The following is a 12,713-nucleotide window of genomic DNA, read 5'->3' as shown; positions in this document are numbered from 1 at the left end:
ATCTATTCCAACAACTTGCCCACAACTGATGTCAGGCTCACTGGTCTGTAGTTCCCTGGCTTTTCCTTGCCACCTTTATTAAGTAATGGCATCTGGCAACAAGTAGCTGATTTGTTTGTGGAATGATGACAGAACAATCTGCTTGCCAACCACTATGTGATTGGCTCCCAGGTAGCCAAACAGCTTGTGATTGGCTTCCAGGTAGTCAAACAGCTTGTTGGTGTGAATGTTTTGATCAGAAGCCAATGGAGAGATGTCCCGCAATAACTTCAATCCTGAAGAATGTCAGTTTATTTCCCCTATCAGTTGTTGTAAGCTGTAGGTTTTAACCAATAAGTCAGAAACTTTATACGTTATGAACTAGTTGCTCTGTGTTCCTGCAAACAAGTTAACTAACTTGAGGAAAGAATGTCAAGGAGCAGCTGACCCAGACAAGCTAAAAGGATCATTTCTGCAAACCCTGTAAACAGAGACCATTGCACTGCCTTTCTGTCTGTCTATCTCTCTCTGTCCATCAAATCCATGTTTTGTATGTGTCTTATGTGTGTGCAGAGGTAACATATTAAATAATAGTTGTTTGTCAACAGCTAGAATCTACTTATTTGTAACAAAGTCCAAAAACCTGGTCCATGCTTTCTTTTGATCTGAGTCTAATATTCAGATACATTGGGAAATTCTGCATACTTTTAAAGTCTTTAACTTTTCTGATAACACTGGGAATAGCAGGGCTTGATTTTGCAGTGCAGTAGAAATCCAAGGACAGCAGCAGTTTAAGAGGCCAGCTCACCACTTCTCAAAAGGGAAAATAAACGCTCATTTAACCAGTCTCCAACCTCCCACAAACAAATGGAAATCAAAGGTCCAAGTACACCTTTGGGAGAGATAAAGTTCCCTTTACCAGAGGTTAAACATCTTTTCATATTAAAAGTAGACCTGAAAGTGCTTAATTGCATGAATGAAATGTAACTGTCAAGCTGTCAAGGCATTTAAATCTCTTGGCTTTCAAAATAAAGAAGACTTTTAAAAAATGTAATGCTTGCTGTTTCATTCTGTTAGTTAGCACAAGCCTGGGAGATATCATTATAGGATTTACATTGCAGCACTGATCTCATACTCTATCCTGTCTTCAGCCTACCAATTCGTTGTTTGATTGACAGTTCTAACTGTCTTTAATGTTGAGCAGTCTGATATTTTTATAGGCTGAGTTTTCCATCAGAATTAATGAATTCATCAATAGAATGGTAAGGTGCAAAATTTGGCATGGAGTGTGAGGAACCATGGGGGTGGGTGGGGAGCCTGAGCCAGCATGGATTAGAACATAGAACATAGAACATAGAACAATACAGCGCAGAACAGGCCCTTCGGCCCACGATGTTGTGCCGAACATCTCTCCTAGCTTAAGCACCTATCCATGTTCCTATCCAATTGCCGCTTAAAGGTCGCCAATGATTCTGACTCTACCACTCCCACGGGCAGCGCATTCCATGCCCCCACCACTCTCTGGGTAAAGAACCCACCCCTGACATCTCCCCTATACCTTCCACCCTTCACCTTAAATTTATGTCCTCTTGTAACACTCTGTTGTACCCGGGGAAAAAGTTTCTGACTGTCTACTCTATCTATTCCTCTGATCATCTTATAAACCTCTATCAAGTCACCCCTCATCCTTCGCCGTTCCAACGAGAAAAGGCCGAGAACTCTCAACCTATGCTCGTACGACCTATTCTCCATTCCAGGCAACATCCTGGTAAATCTTCTCTGCACCCTCTCCAAAGCTTCCACATCTTTCCAAAAGTGAGGCGACCAGAACTGCACACAGTACTCCAAATGTGGCCTAACCAAAGTCCTGTACAGCTGCAACATCACTTCACGACTTTTGAATTCAATCCCTCTGCTAATGAACGCTAATACACCATAGGCCTTCATACAAGCTCTATCCACCTGAGTGGCAACTTTCATAGACCCCAAGATCCCTCTGTTCCTCCACCTGACTAAGAACCCTACCGTTAACCCTGTATTCCGCATTCTTATTTGTTCTTCCAAAATGGACAACTTCACACTTGGCAGGGTTGAACTCCATCTACCACTCCTCAGCCCAGCTCTGGGATTGGTTAGTTGAAGTGTGTTGGGGTGTAAAACACTCAGACTAGAGGAGATTTTTCTTTTTATTATTGTATTATTTTCCTTACAAATCCCAGAGCAAAGTGGCCAGCATTTCACATAGCCCATCTCAGTATTCAGCACCCTCTGTTGTTGTCTCCAAGCCCAACATTTGTTAACTCCTCGAACAGGAATCTGACCATCTGGAACACCTTCCCCCAAGTTGGGTTTGTGGAACTGGAAATTGTCCCTATTCCGTATTCTTGAAAGAGGTGTGGGAATTCAGGCCTTTGTAATACGTTTTGGGAAGCAAGACTCCGAATTACCCAACATGAAACAGATACTGTTCAGGTCTTCATATCTGTACTGAAGCTCTGCAAAAAAATATTCACTTGCAATTATTCAAATTTTTAAACTTCTTTCATCAAATGTTAAAGGAATTAATTGTTCTTAACAATTGAAGATTGCACTTCTATTGATAGTTTTTCAAGGGACCATTTCATATCATCACACATTTCTCTGTGAAAAATGGCTCCTGCATCACATCATACTGAATCTTTCAACTTGTGTTTATAGTGTCTTAGTACCAGATTTAAAGTAACTGAGGTGAGGCAGAAGAGTGAAAACCAAGTGATGCAAAGAATGAAAGAGGTCAGGACATAGGAAGATGAGGCATACTTGATGTCCAAAGAATTATGATTGAGTTTGAAGTTTGTTTGTCATCACAGTGAATAACGGAAATTTGATCGATTTTTTTTTTGTTTCTTTTCATTTTCATCAATATCTTTCTTCACCTCATTATCATGATTGATTGCCTTGCAGAACTTTAAAATCACTTTCTGCACTTTAACACATCGCTTGCATCAGCTGCATTTTAGGGGCTGCCCTCAGTCACTCAGTTGTATTGAAATGTGCTCACAATGGCTGTGGAATAGGAAACCAAAGGACAGTATTAAGGACCAAGTCAGACGGCTGCTGCAGGAAGTAATCTTTACCCGCTGGAAGAGCTGACTACTCGGGACACGGTTTATTCAGTTGTGGAATGTGGGCATTCCTGGCTGGGCCAGTATTTATTGCCCATTCCTAGTTGCCCTTGAGAAGATGGTGGTGAGCTGCCAGCTGTAGTCCACCTGCTGTAAGTTGACCCACAAAGGCCTTTGGGAGAGAATTACAGAATTTTGACTCAACGACAGTAAAGCAATGGTTATATATTTCCAAGTCAGGATAGTGAGTGGGAACTTGAAGGTGGTGGTGTTCCCATGTATCTACTGCCCTTGTCTTTCTCGATGGAGGTGGTCGAGGGTTTGGAAACTGTTGGCTAAGGAGTTTTGGTAAATTTCTGTGGTGCATCTTGTAGATGGTGTGCAATGCTGCTACTGAGCATTGGTGGTGCAGGGAATGGATGTAGTGCCAGTCAAGTGGGCTGCTTTGTCCTGGATAGTGTAACGCTTCCTGAGTGTTGTTGGAGCTGCACTCATCCAGACAAGTGAGGAGTATTCCCATCACACTCCTGACTTGTGCCTTAAAGATAGTGAACAAGCTTTGGGGAGTCAGGAGATGAGTTATCTGCTGCAGTGTGCCTAGCCTCTGATTTGCTCTTGTTGCCACTGTTAGTGACTGATTAACAGGTGTACAACTAAAATTGGCATGGTGACTTGTGAAATGGAGACAGTTCACTAACTTTGACTCCCTTTTCTGTTAGTTTCATTGCAAGGGAATTACGCTGATCTCTTCCTAGCATCCTTTCCTTCAAAAAACAGTGCAGCACTTGGAGGATGGGATGATGACTGTAACAAAAACAAAAGCTAATGCATTTGTTTAAATTTAAATCCAGGTGGGTTGACTCTGGTTGGTCAAGGCATTGCCCAGAGAAACTAATCAGAATGGCTGTCACCTGTTTTGTTGAATTGAAGCGCTGTGTATATATGTTCTTTCTGTCTTTTTCATGCCTGTGCATTAATATACGTGTGCATTCACAGTGTGCCACATTGCATGCCTGATTTGAAATCTTAAAACGTTGTCAGTGTAATTCTTAGCGTACAATATAATTTAGCAAATTGTGGAATATAATATAATATTGGATAGTATGTTTTGGGTTTTGCAAGCAGGGTTTGGTTTGATACAGCCAGTACCCCTCTAGTTGCAGACAGCTGAACGGACATGCTGTTTGATGTGATCTACAGGTCTCAAGGACTGTTTTCAACCAGCTTGTGCTTGCAAGACTCAAAACAGTGTTCAACATTGGATATAATTCTGTGTGTTAGGACTTACACTAACAACCAATTCAAGATCGGCTCACAGTGTGGCATACTTCTGTGCACTTGAAACTACATATGTCAATAGACAGTGGCCTGATCTTTGCAGACAGAAAGAACATGCATTAATAACGTCTCTTCTGATTTCTTCTCACAGATGCTGCAGAGCGGCTGAGTTTCTCCAGTATTTTCTGTTTTGGTTTCAGATCTTCAGCATCTGCAGTTCTTTTATTTTGTTGAATTCATTTTGATATTTAACACCATACTCAGTGAGCAGAGGATCACTACATAGGGTTGTGGTTATGACTGGGTAGCATAGTGGACGTGCTGAGGATGTGTAGTGCTATTAATGAATCATCTTTAAAATAACATTTCTACAGCTTATGGCACAATGATCCCTTTCAGAGATAGGTCTCCAGAGCTGCAGAGAAAGCTACAGCATACTGAAGATTTTATCTGGATCCACCCAATTCCAAATTGTTACCAAGCATCAATAATACACAACCATGTACAAAAATGTCAGAATAAGTTGAGCACTATAGGTGGTATTTAACACATAGGGAAAGCAAAGACTGGTGAGACCTGGGCTTATGAGGAATGGCCTCCATGCAGTACTGATATAAGCAACAAATATTGCATAACATTGCAATACTCTTGGCACCAAGAAAGAAACATCAGGACATGTCAGACTGAAAGAGCCATTGCTCTGCTTATTTCAAATAATCAAGGCCCTTTACTTCTCAGTAAAGCCTCGTCTCTGCTTGCTGCTTAAGGAAATCAAAGGAACAAAATAGACGGCCTGTAATTTATTTGAAGTTGTGAGCCTGAAGTAAACCTGTTACTCAGAGGCATGATGAACCCTAAATATTATAGCAGATTTTTTTCAGACAGGAATAAGTTCAATGTTAGATACATAAACTCATAAGGTCTTAATAATTCGGAGGAGGAGTTGTCCTTTCAGCCCATTGAGGTTACTCCACCATTTAACAAAATCATGGCTGATCTGATTTCCACCTCAACATTCTAGCATGATCTCAATAAAACTTGATTCTTCTGTAGGAAAAAAAAACTGTTAAACCAATCCTTGGGTATATTCAATGTTCCAGAGTCCGTTGCTGTCTGAGAAGAATCCCAAATATTGACAATCCTCAGAGAAGACATCTCTCTTCTCATCTTAATTTTAAAAATTTTCCCCCTTGTTCTGTATGCCCAACAAGGGGAAACATTCTGTCAGCATCTACCATGCCAAACCTCCTTAATCTTATTTTTTGATAATAAAAGACATAGAGTCTCACAGCACGAAGACAGACCTTTCAGCCCAAACAGGTCCATGCTGACCAAATATCACTTCTTATTCTTCTCGTCTCAAATCAGTTTTGGACTAACTTGCTTAACCTTTCCCTCAGTAATAACCCCTTCATCCCATGAATTAGCCCAAGTGAATCTTTGAACTACTTCCTACCTAAGTATATTACTCTTGAAAAGATCAAATTCGATGCTCTGTACAGTTGTAGCAAGTATTCTGACTTTCATGTAAGTCATGAAAATAGATTGGAAATAGTTGAGGACCCATCACTGATCCCCATAGAACCTCGATCATTTAAAGTTTGCCAAGCTGAAAATGATTCATTTATCTCAATTCTGTTCCCTGTGGGTTAGCCAATCTTCTATTCACACTAATATATTATCTTAATGCCATGTGCTCTCACTGTGTCCAGTAACCTTTAATGAGGCACCCTTTTGAATGTCATTTGAAAATCCAAATGCACTACATTTACTAGTTCCCCTTTATCCACCCTGCCCAATCAAATAGCAGAAGCTCAGAAGCCTCAGCAGAGCCACAAAGAATGTTAGCCTCCATGACAGCAGGGATAATAAGATGGTGCAACATGGTGGCTCAGTGGTTAGTATGGCTGCCTCTCAATTTGATTCCAGCCTTGGGAAACTGTCTGTGTGGAGTTTGGACAGTTTCTCTGTGTCCATGTGAGATTCCTTACACAGTCCAAAGATGTGCAGGTTAGGTGGATGAGCCATGAGAAATGCAGGGATACAGGAGAGAGTGGGTCTGGGTGGGATGCTTTTCAGAGGGTCAGTGTGGGCTTGATGGTCTGAATGGCCTGCTTCTGCACTATAGGGATTCTATGATGACTTTATCTTGAGGCACCCTCTAGGAGAAGAAAAGATCTGAATTTTCTGCTGGGGCCATGGGTGGATCCTGGTGTCTGGAGGAGACATCTCTAGAGTGATTTCATCAGGACGTAGAGAGATTATTGCCACCAGCAGCAAGCTCCTTGAGCTTTGGAGCCTTTGGTTCTAATTGATTCCCGAAGGTGATGATGCTGGTTCCATGCAACTGGCAACCTCCTATAGAATGCCAGAGGCTAAGAAGGATCACCCTCAATTAGCTGCAAGCCTTCAGTAGATGGTTGACTTGCCCATCAACTTTCCCACTGTTCACCAACTGGCCAGTGCTTGATCTGTGTTGGGACATGAGTCCCTCATATTTCACTAGTTGCTCCATGCTCCAGATCAGTGAAATTTCATCATTTATTTCAAGTTCCAATGTAAACTTGTGAAAATTCACTTTTCATTCATCTGTGTGTGTATGTTATTGTTTAATGTGATTCCTGTTGTGTTAAACAGATATTCCATGTCAATTATGTCCTTTCCTTACTGTATTTCAGGGTAGGAAGCCTGGTTATTTTTCCTTCCTGGACCCTTTCTCTCCTGGTGTTTGGCTCTTCATGGTGCTTGCCTATCTTGCAGTCAGTTGTGTTCTCTTCCTTGTAGCCAGGTATAGTCATGTGGGTGTCCTGTGAAACCACTGTTTGCTCTATTAAGTCCCTCCATAAGTACATCATTATCTTTGTGTATTTGATATTTATTATTTTAAAAATCCCGACATTGGCTAAAGTAGGAGGTCAGACTAAAACACATAATGAAACGAGCTGAAGATTAATAGTTATTAATGATTTGTGTAGATTGTTTTAGCTTATAATGTAGGCAGTGTTTAGGCAATACAGAATGCTGCCGATGTTCTCTTATGCAGTTGATATGTTTTGACCAGTTGCTTACGAAACAGTGTTGAATGGGCACGGTAACAGTTTCTGTACTTTAGATGTAATGATTTCTTTTACAGACTGTCTCCTTATGAGTGGTATAACCCGCAACCTTGCTTTAGAGGAAAATGTAAAGTGTTGGTCAATCAGTACTCTCTAGGAAACAGCCTGTGGTTCCCAGTGGGTGGCTTCATGCAGCAAGGATCAGAGATCATGCCTCGAGCACTCTCCACACGCTGTGTTAGTGGAGTATGGTAAGGAATCTCCAGTTACTAGACCTGAGAGACCAAATGATACTGTCTATACTAGGATAATGGTTGCTTGAAAGCAATGGGACGAAGGATGGGAGTGCAAGTTATTGGATAACTCTACCAAAGTACCAATATGAATATGATGGATCAAATAGCCTCTTTTTATGTGTATCAGTCTGTGATTCCATGATGAAGAATTTCAAATGGTAAATATTCCAGTAACCTATTTTAAAGTATGGACATAAGGTAGTCAAATTTTCATGAGTTAAAAATAAATAATTCCAGAATGACTGGCAGGCTATATCTGCCCATGTTCATTGGCCCTTGTCTGGGTAAATTATTTTGGCCAAACACAGTAGTTATTATGTTATAGTCGATGTTATTAAAATGCTTTCCCAATGCTACTTCAATTATGTGACTGACTTTGTTCCCTAGAATTGGGTCCAGCATTGTACTGTCCCCTGTTTGGACTTTCTATGTGTTAACATAAATAACTGTCCAGTTTCAAGAAACTTGATCCCTCCAACCTTTTACACTATGACTACCCCAATTAATATTGTGAAGTTGAAATGGTCTTAATGTTATCCTATTATTGTTTTTGCACATCTTGTTTATACTCTCCTCTATTGCCTGCTGACATTATTTGGGGTCTAGATTAGAGTGGTGCTGGAAACATGCAGCAGGTCAGGCAGCATCCAAGGAGCAGGAAAATCGATGTTTTGGGCAAAAGCTCATCATCAGGAATGAAGGCAGGGAGCCTCCGGGTGGAGAGATAAATGAGGTGAGGGGGAGGGGGAGAAGGTAGCCAAGAGTACGATAGATGGGTGGAGGTGCAGATGAAGGTGATAGGTCAGAGGGGAGGGTGGAGTGGATAGGTGGGAAGGGAAATAGGACAGATCATGAGGATGGTGCTGAGCTGGAAGGTTGGAATTGAGGTAAGGTTGGGGGGGAGGGGAAATGAGGAAACTGGTGAAGTCCACATTGATGCCCTGGGGTTGAAGTGTTGTGAGGCGGAAGATGAGGCGTTCTTCCTCCAGGCATCGGGTGGTGAGGGAGTGGCGGTGGAGGAGGCCCAGGACCTGCATGTCTTTGGCAGAGTGGGAGGGGGAGTTGAAATGTTGGGTCACAGGGTGATGGGGTTGATTGGTGTGGGTGTCCTGGAAATGTTCCCTAAAGTGCCCAAAACATAGATTTTCCTGCTCCTTGGTTGCTGCCTGACCTGCTGTACTTTTCCAGCACCACTCTAATCTAGACTCTGATTTCCAGCATCTGTAGTCCTCACTTTTGCCTGACATTGTTTGGGGGTCTGTAATACATTCCCAGCAGTGTGACAATCCCTTTTATTTTGCTTGCTTTTTCTATCCAAAAAACCTCATTTGAAGATCCAAGATATCGACCCTCTTTCCTGCATTAACTGGCTCCTTATTTCATAATGATAAACTACCACAATTTACACCTTCCCCTGCCTGCATGGAGCACCTATACTGCAGAATGCTAAGTTGTCAATCCTGCCTCTCACTCAATTATGTCTTTGTGATGGCAACAATATCACAATTCCATGTGTCAATCCACATCCTTAACTCATCTGTCTTACTTGTAATACTCCTAGCATTAAAGGCTATCCAGCTTCATCTTACTCAGTTGGAACTTAATATGGCTGAACTTTCTCTGTCTTGGTTCCTGTATTAAAGTATACGGGTCCCCATTGCAGTAACAGTGTGCCCATCCACTGCTCATCTATTTTGTATTCTTCCCAACATCACTAGCAAACCCACCCACAAGGATGTTGATCGCATTCTGATTCAGGTACTGATCATCCTGCTTGTGGAGGTCTCATCTTCCCCAGGAATGGTCCTAGTGATCCAGGAATTTAAAACCCTCCCTTATGCACCAACCCTTGGTGTTACACCGGATTCAAAATGTTAATTCTGTTTCTCAGTCCACAGATGTTGCCAGACCTGGTGAGTTTTTTGCAGCACTTTTTGTTTCAAAGGTAATACACAATATTCTGGAATAGAGAATGGTAAAACGATACTGAATTCTATCCAGAGACAAGATAGTTTGTTTTCATCATCATGGGAAAGACACCCAGGCTGAAACACAAAATTTCAAGTGCTGCTTTTCACAACTTGACACAAAGGAGAGGCAGCTGCTCATTCTGCACATGAATTTGAATTCAGAATAAACCTGGAGTAAGAAACTGGGCATAACTCAACTAGAGGAAAAGATTGTGTTAGCTATTGAATAGGGTGCTGAAGAGAACTATTTTTCAGTTGAGGATGGAATTTGAGGAGAGTTAAGGAGCAAGGAATTTCCTGAGTAAGCCTTGCCACTGGAATCCATTGAGCATACTCAGAAGATTTACTTAAGGAACTTTCAAAGGACATTGGAAGACTGTTGAGTGAAGAAAACATGTTGAGTGCATGGGAAACAAGATGGCAAATGGAGTACAGTGTGGGGAAACAGGAGTCTATTCATTTTCACAAAAATAGACAAGTAAAATATTTTTTAAAGTGCACAAGATTTGCAAATGTTAATGTTCAGAGATTTGAATGTTCTTGTGCAAGGAGCACAAATTTAGCATGCAGCTACACCAAGCAATTCAGGAGGCAAATGGCATATTGACCATTCTTGCAAGTGGATTGGAGTTCAGAAATAAATAGGTCTTTCTAAACTTGCATAGCATTTTGGTGAGACCACATCTAGAATACTGTCTGTAATTTGGTTTTCACATTTAAGCAAAGATATAAATGCACTGGAGATGGTACATCAAATGCTCCCCTGAGATGAGAGGCTTATCCTTTGTTGAGAGTCTGAATAAACTGAGCCTTCTTGTAAGGGTCTCATTGAAACATTCAGGATTCTGAAGGGGCTTGGCAGGGTAGACATTGAAAGGATGTTTCTGCTCCTAAGACAATCTAAAACATAATGGAACAAGATATGGAGTTGATTATTTAGGATTGAGATAAGGAAAAATTTCTTTACTCAAGGGGTAATCCCTACCAAGAGGGTTGTGCATGCTGAATCATTGATAATATTTAAGTCTGGGAAAGACAGATTTTGAGAATCTCTGGAAATAAAGGATTATGAAGAACAGGAAAATAAATGGAAATAAATGAAGAACAAATCTTCGCACAAACTTTGAAATAAATGGAGTTGAGGCCCAAGATCAGCGATGATTATACTGAATGGCAGAGGATGCTCAATTGGCTGAATGGTCTACTCCTGTTGCTTCATGCATTGAAAAGCAGAAAGGAGTGTGGAACTTCATCCACAAGGCTACAAATCCGCTGAGAATATGATCTGGAGGTACTGGTGTTGGACAAATTCAGAAGTCACATGACACCAGGTTTTAGTCCAGCAGGTTGACTTGAAACCTGATGAAGGAGCAGTCCTTCAAAAGCTTGTGATTTCAAATAAGCCGCTGGACTATCCCCTATGTCATGTGCTTTCTGATTTTGCTGAGAATATGGCATAGCTAACAAACTGTTCATAACATATTTTCAGTTGTGTTTAGTAAATGAGAAAGTAATGTAATTTAATGTATTAATTAACTATTAAGTCATTTTAGTCAATGTTAATTTTAGTTGTTTAGAACATGAAAATTTGTTGATTCTTTCCATCAGTTGTTGGGAAATGATTAATTATTTTCAAAAGATCTTGACAGAAGTTGTAGCAACAGATTCTGTAGCCACCTCAGAAGTAATCTCATCTTCCATTTGCATTCAGGACATTATCCAGAAAATTCCTGTTGTTGACTTGCAGCTAAAGATAACAAATTTGTTTGGAACTGCAATTGTCAGGGGACAGGAAAAAATCTTGTGGATGAACCGAGTCAAAGGAACTAGCCTTTGAGTTAAAAATGGCTGTTAAGGATATTATGATGGATTGTGTGATAACTAATGAGATTCCAGATTTAGCAGATTCGCTAAATAATCAAAGAATTTTTGTGATTGACAGGAATTATATCTTTGGTTATTTTTTCAATCTGAATTTCAGTATCAGTTTTACAAAGTCTACATTCCACTGTTGGTTTGATTATATGTTTCTGTTCAGGTGGGCTTTCACACTGATTATCATATCATCTTACACAGCCAACCTGGCTGCCTTTCTCACTGTACAGAGAATGGATGTACCCATAGAATCAGTTGATGACCTTGCTGACCAGACAAACATTGAATATGGGACAATTCAAAGAGGTTCAAGCATGACTTTCTTCCAGGTAAAATACCAGCAATGATACAATTTTCTGCCTATTAATTTGTTTTTATTTTTGAGAAATGTTTATTTTGCTTGGTTTCCAGAACTCTCGATACCAGACCTACCAGAGAATGTGGAATTATATGCATTCTAAACAGCCAAGTGTCTTTGTGAAAAGCACAGAAGAAGGAATTTCTCGAGTTTTGAACTCCAATTATGCGTTTTTATTAGAATCCACCATGAATGAATACCATAGACAACGTAATTGCAACCTTACACAGATCGGTGGTCTCCTGGATACCAAAGGATATGGTATAGGTTTACCACTCGGTGCGTCAAACTAGCATTCAGTGACATTTAGTTGATAAATATCCCATATTAAATATGCATAATTTGATGAAGCAATACCATTGTTCCCATGATTTAAACTGGATATTCCTACATACACACAAAGTGACTGTGGCTTTCAAGCATCAAAGACGCATACGTCAAGCTTTAGGTTATGTGAGAAATATATTTTGAAAGAAGTTGAAAATATTTTACAGATTAATTAGCACGGGTAAAGAAAAAAGAAACATTATGATCCATGGATTTTCAATAGTATTGAATACAGAAATATAAACAGTCATCTTACAAAACATTGACAACCAGGGAAAGAAAAAGGAGAAGGTAAATGAGAATCACAGATTATCTGCAAGTGCTTTGGTTGAAACATTTTGGTGACATGGAATACACACCATTTGAGGTAACAGGGATTAATTGCACGTAAACTCACATTTGAAACCTCTGCCTTTTCACAAAAGGATTACAGAATCGAGCATAGTCACTGCTCTTACCCTTTATTTGAA

General features: G+C 40.4%; 1 protein-coding gene across 1 annotated transcript in view; it reads left to right on the top strand.

Moving 5' to 3' along the window:
* Nucleotides 1-12,713, top strand: part of grik4 (glutamate receptor, ionotropic, kainate 4) — a 147,167-nt gene that overhangs the window by 121,424 nt on the left and 13,030 nt on the right. Inside the window, exons 13-16 of the mRNA XM_060847029.1 lie at nucleotides 7,040-7,149; nucleotides 7,495-7,668; nucleotides 11,722-11,887; nucleotides 11,970-12,195. Coding sequence (XP_060703012.1) covers nucleotides 7,040-7,149; nucleotides 7,495-7,668; nucleotides 11,722-11,887; nucleotides 11,970-12,195 — 676 coding nt within the window. The remainder of the gene's footprint in view (nucleotides 1-7,039; nucleotides 7,150-7,494; nucleotides 7,669-11,721; nucleotides 11,888-11,969; nucleotides 12,196-12,713) is intronic.

This window comes from Hemiscyllium ocellatum, chromosome 29 (genome assembly GCF_020745735.1).
Source record: "Hemiscyllium ocellatum isolate sHemOce1 chromosome 29, sHemOce1.pat.X.cur, whole genome shotgun sequence".
Lineage (NCBI taxonomy): Eukaryota > Metazoa > Chordata > Chondrichthyes > Orectolobiformes > Hemiscylliidae > Hemiscyllium > Hemiscyllium ocellatum.
This window is presented reverse-complemented; position numbering and strand designations above follow the sequence as displayed.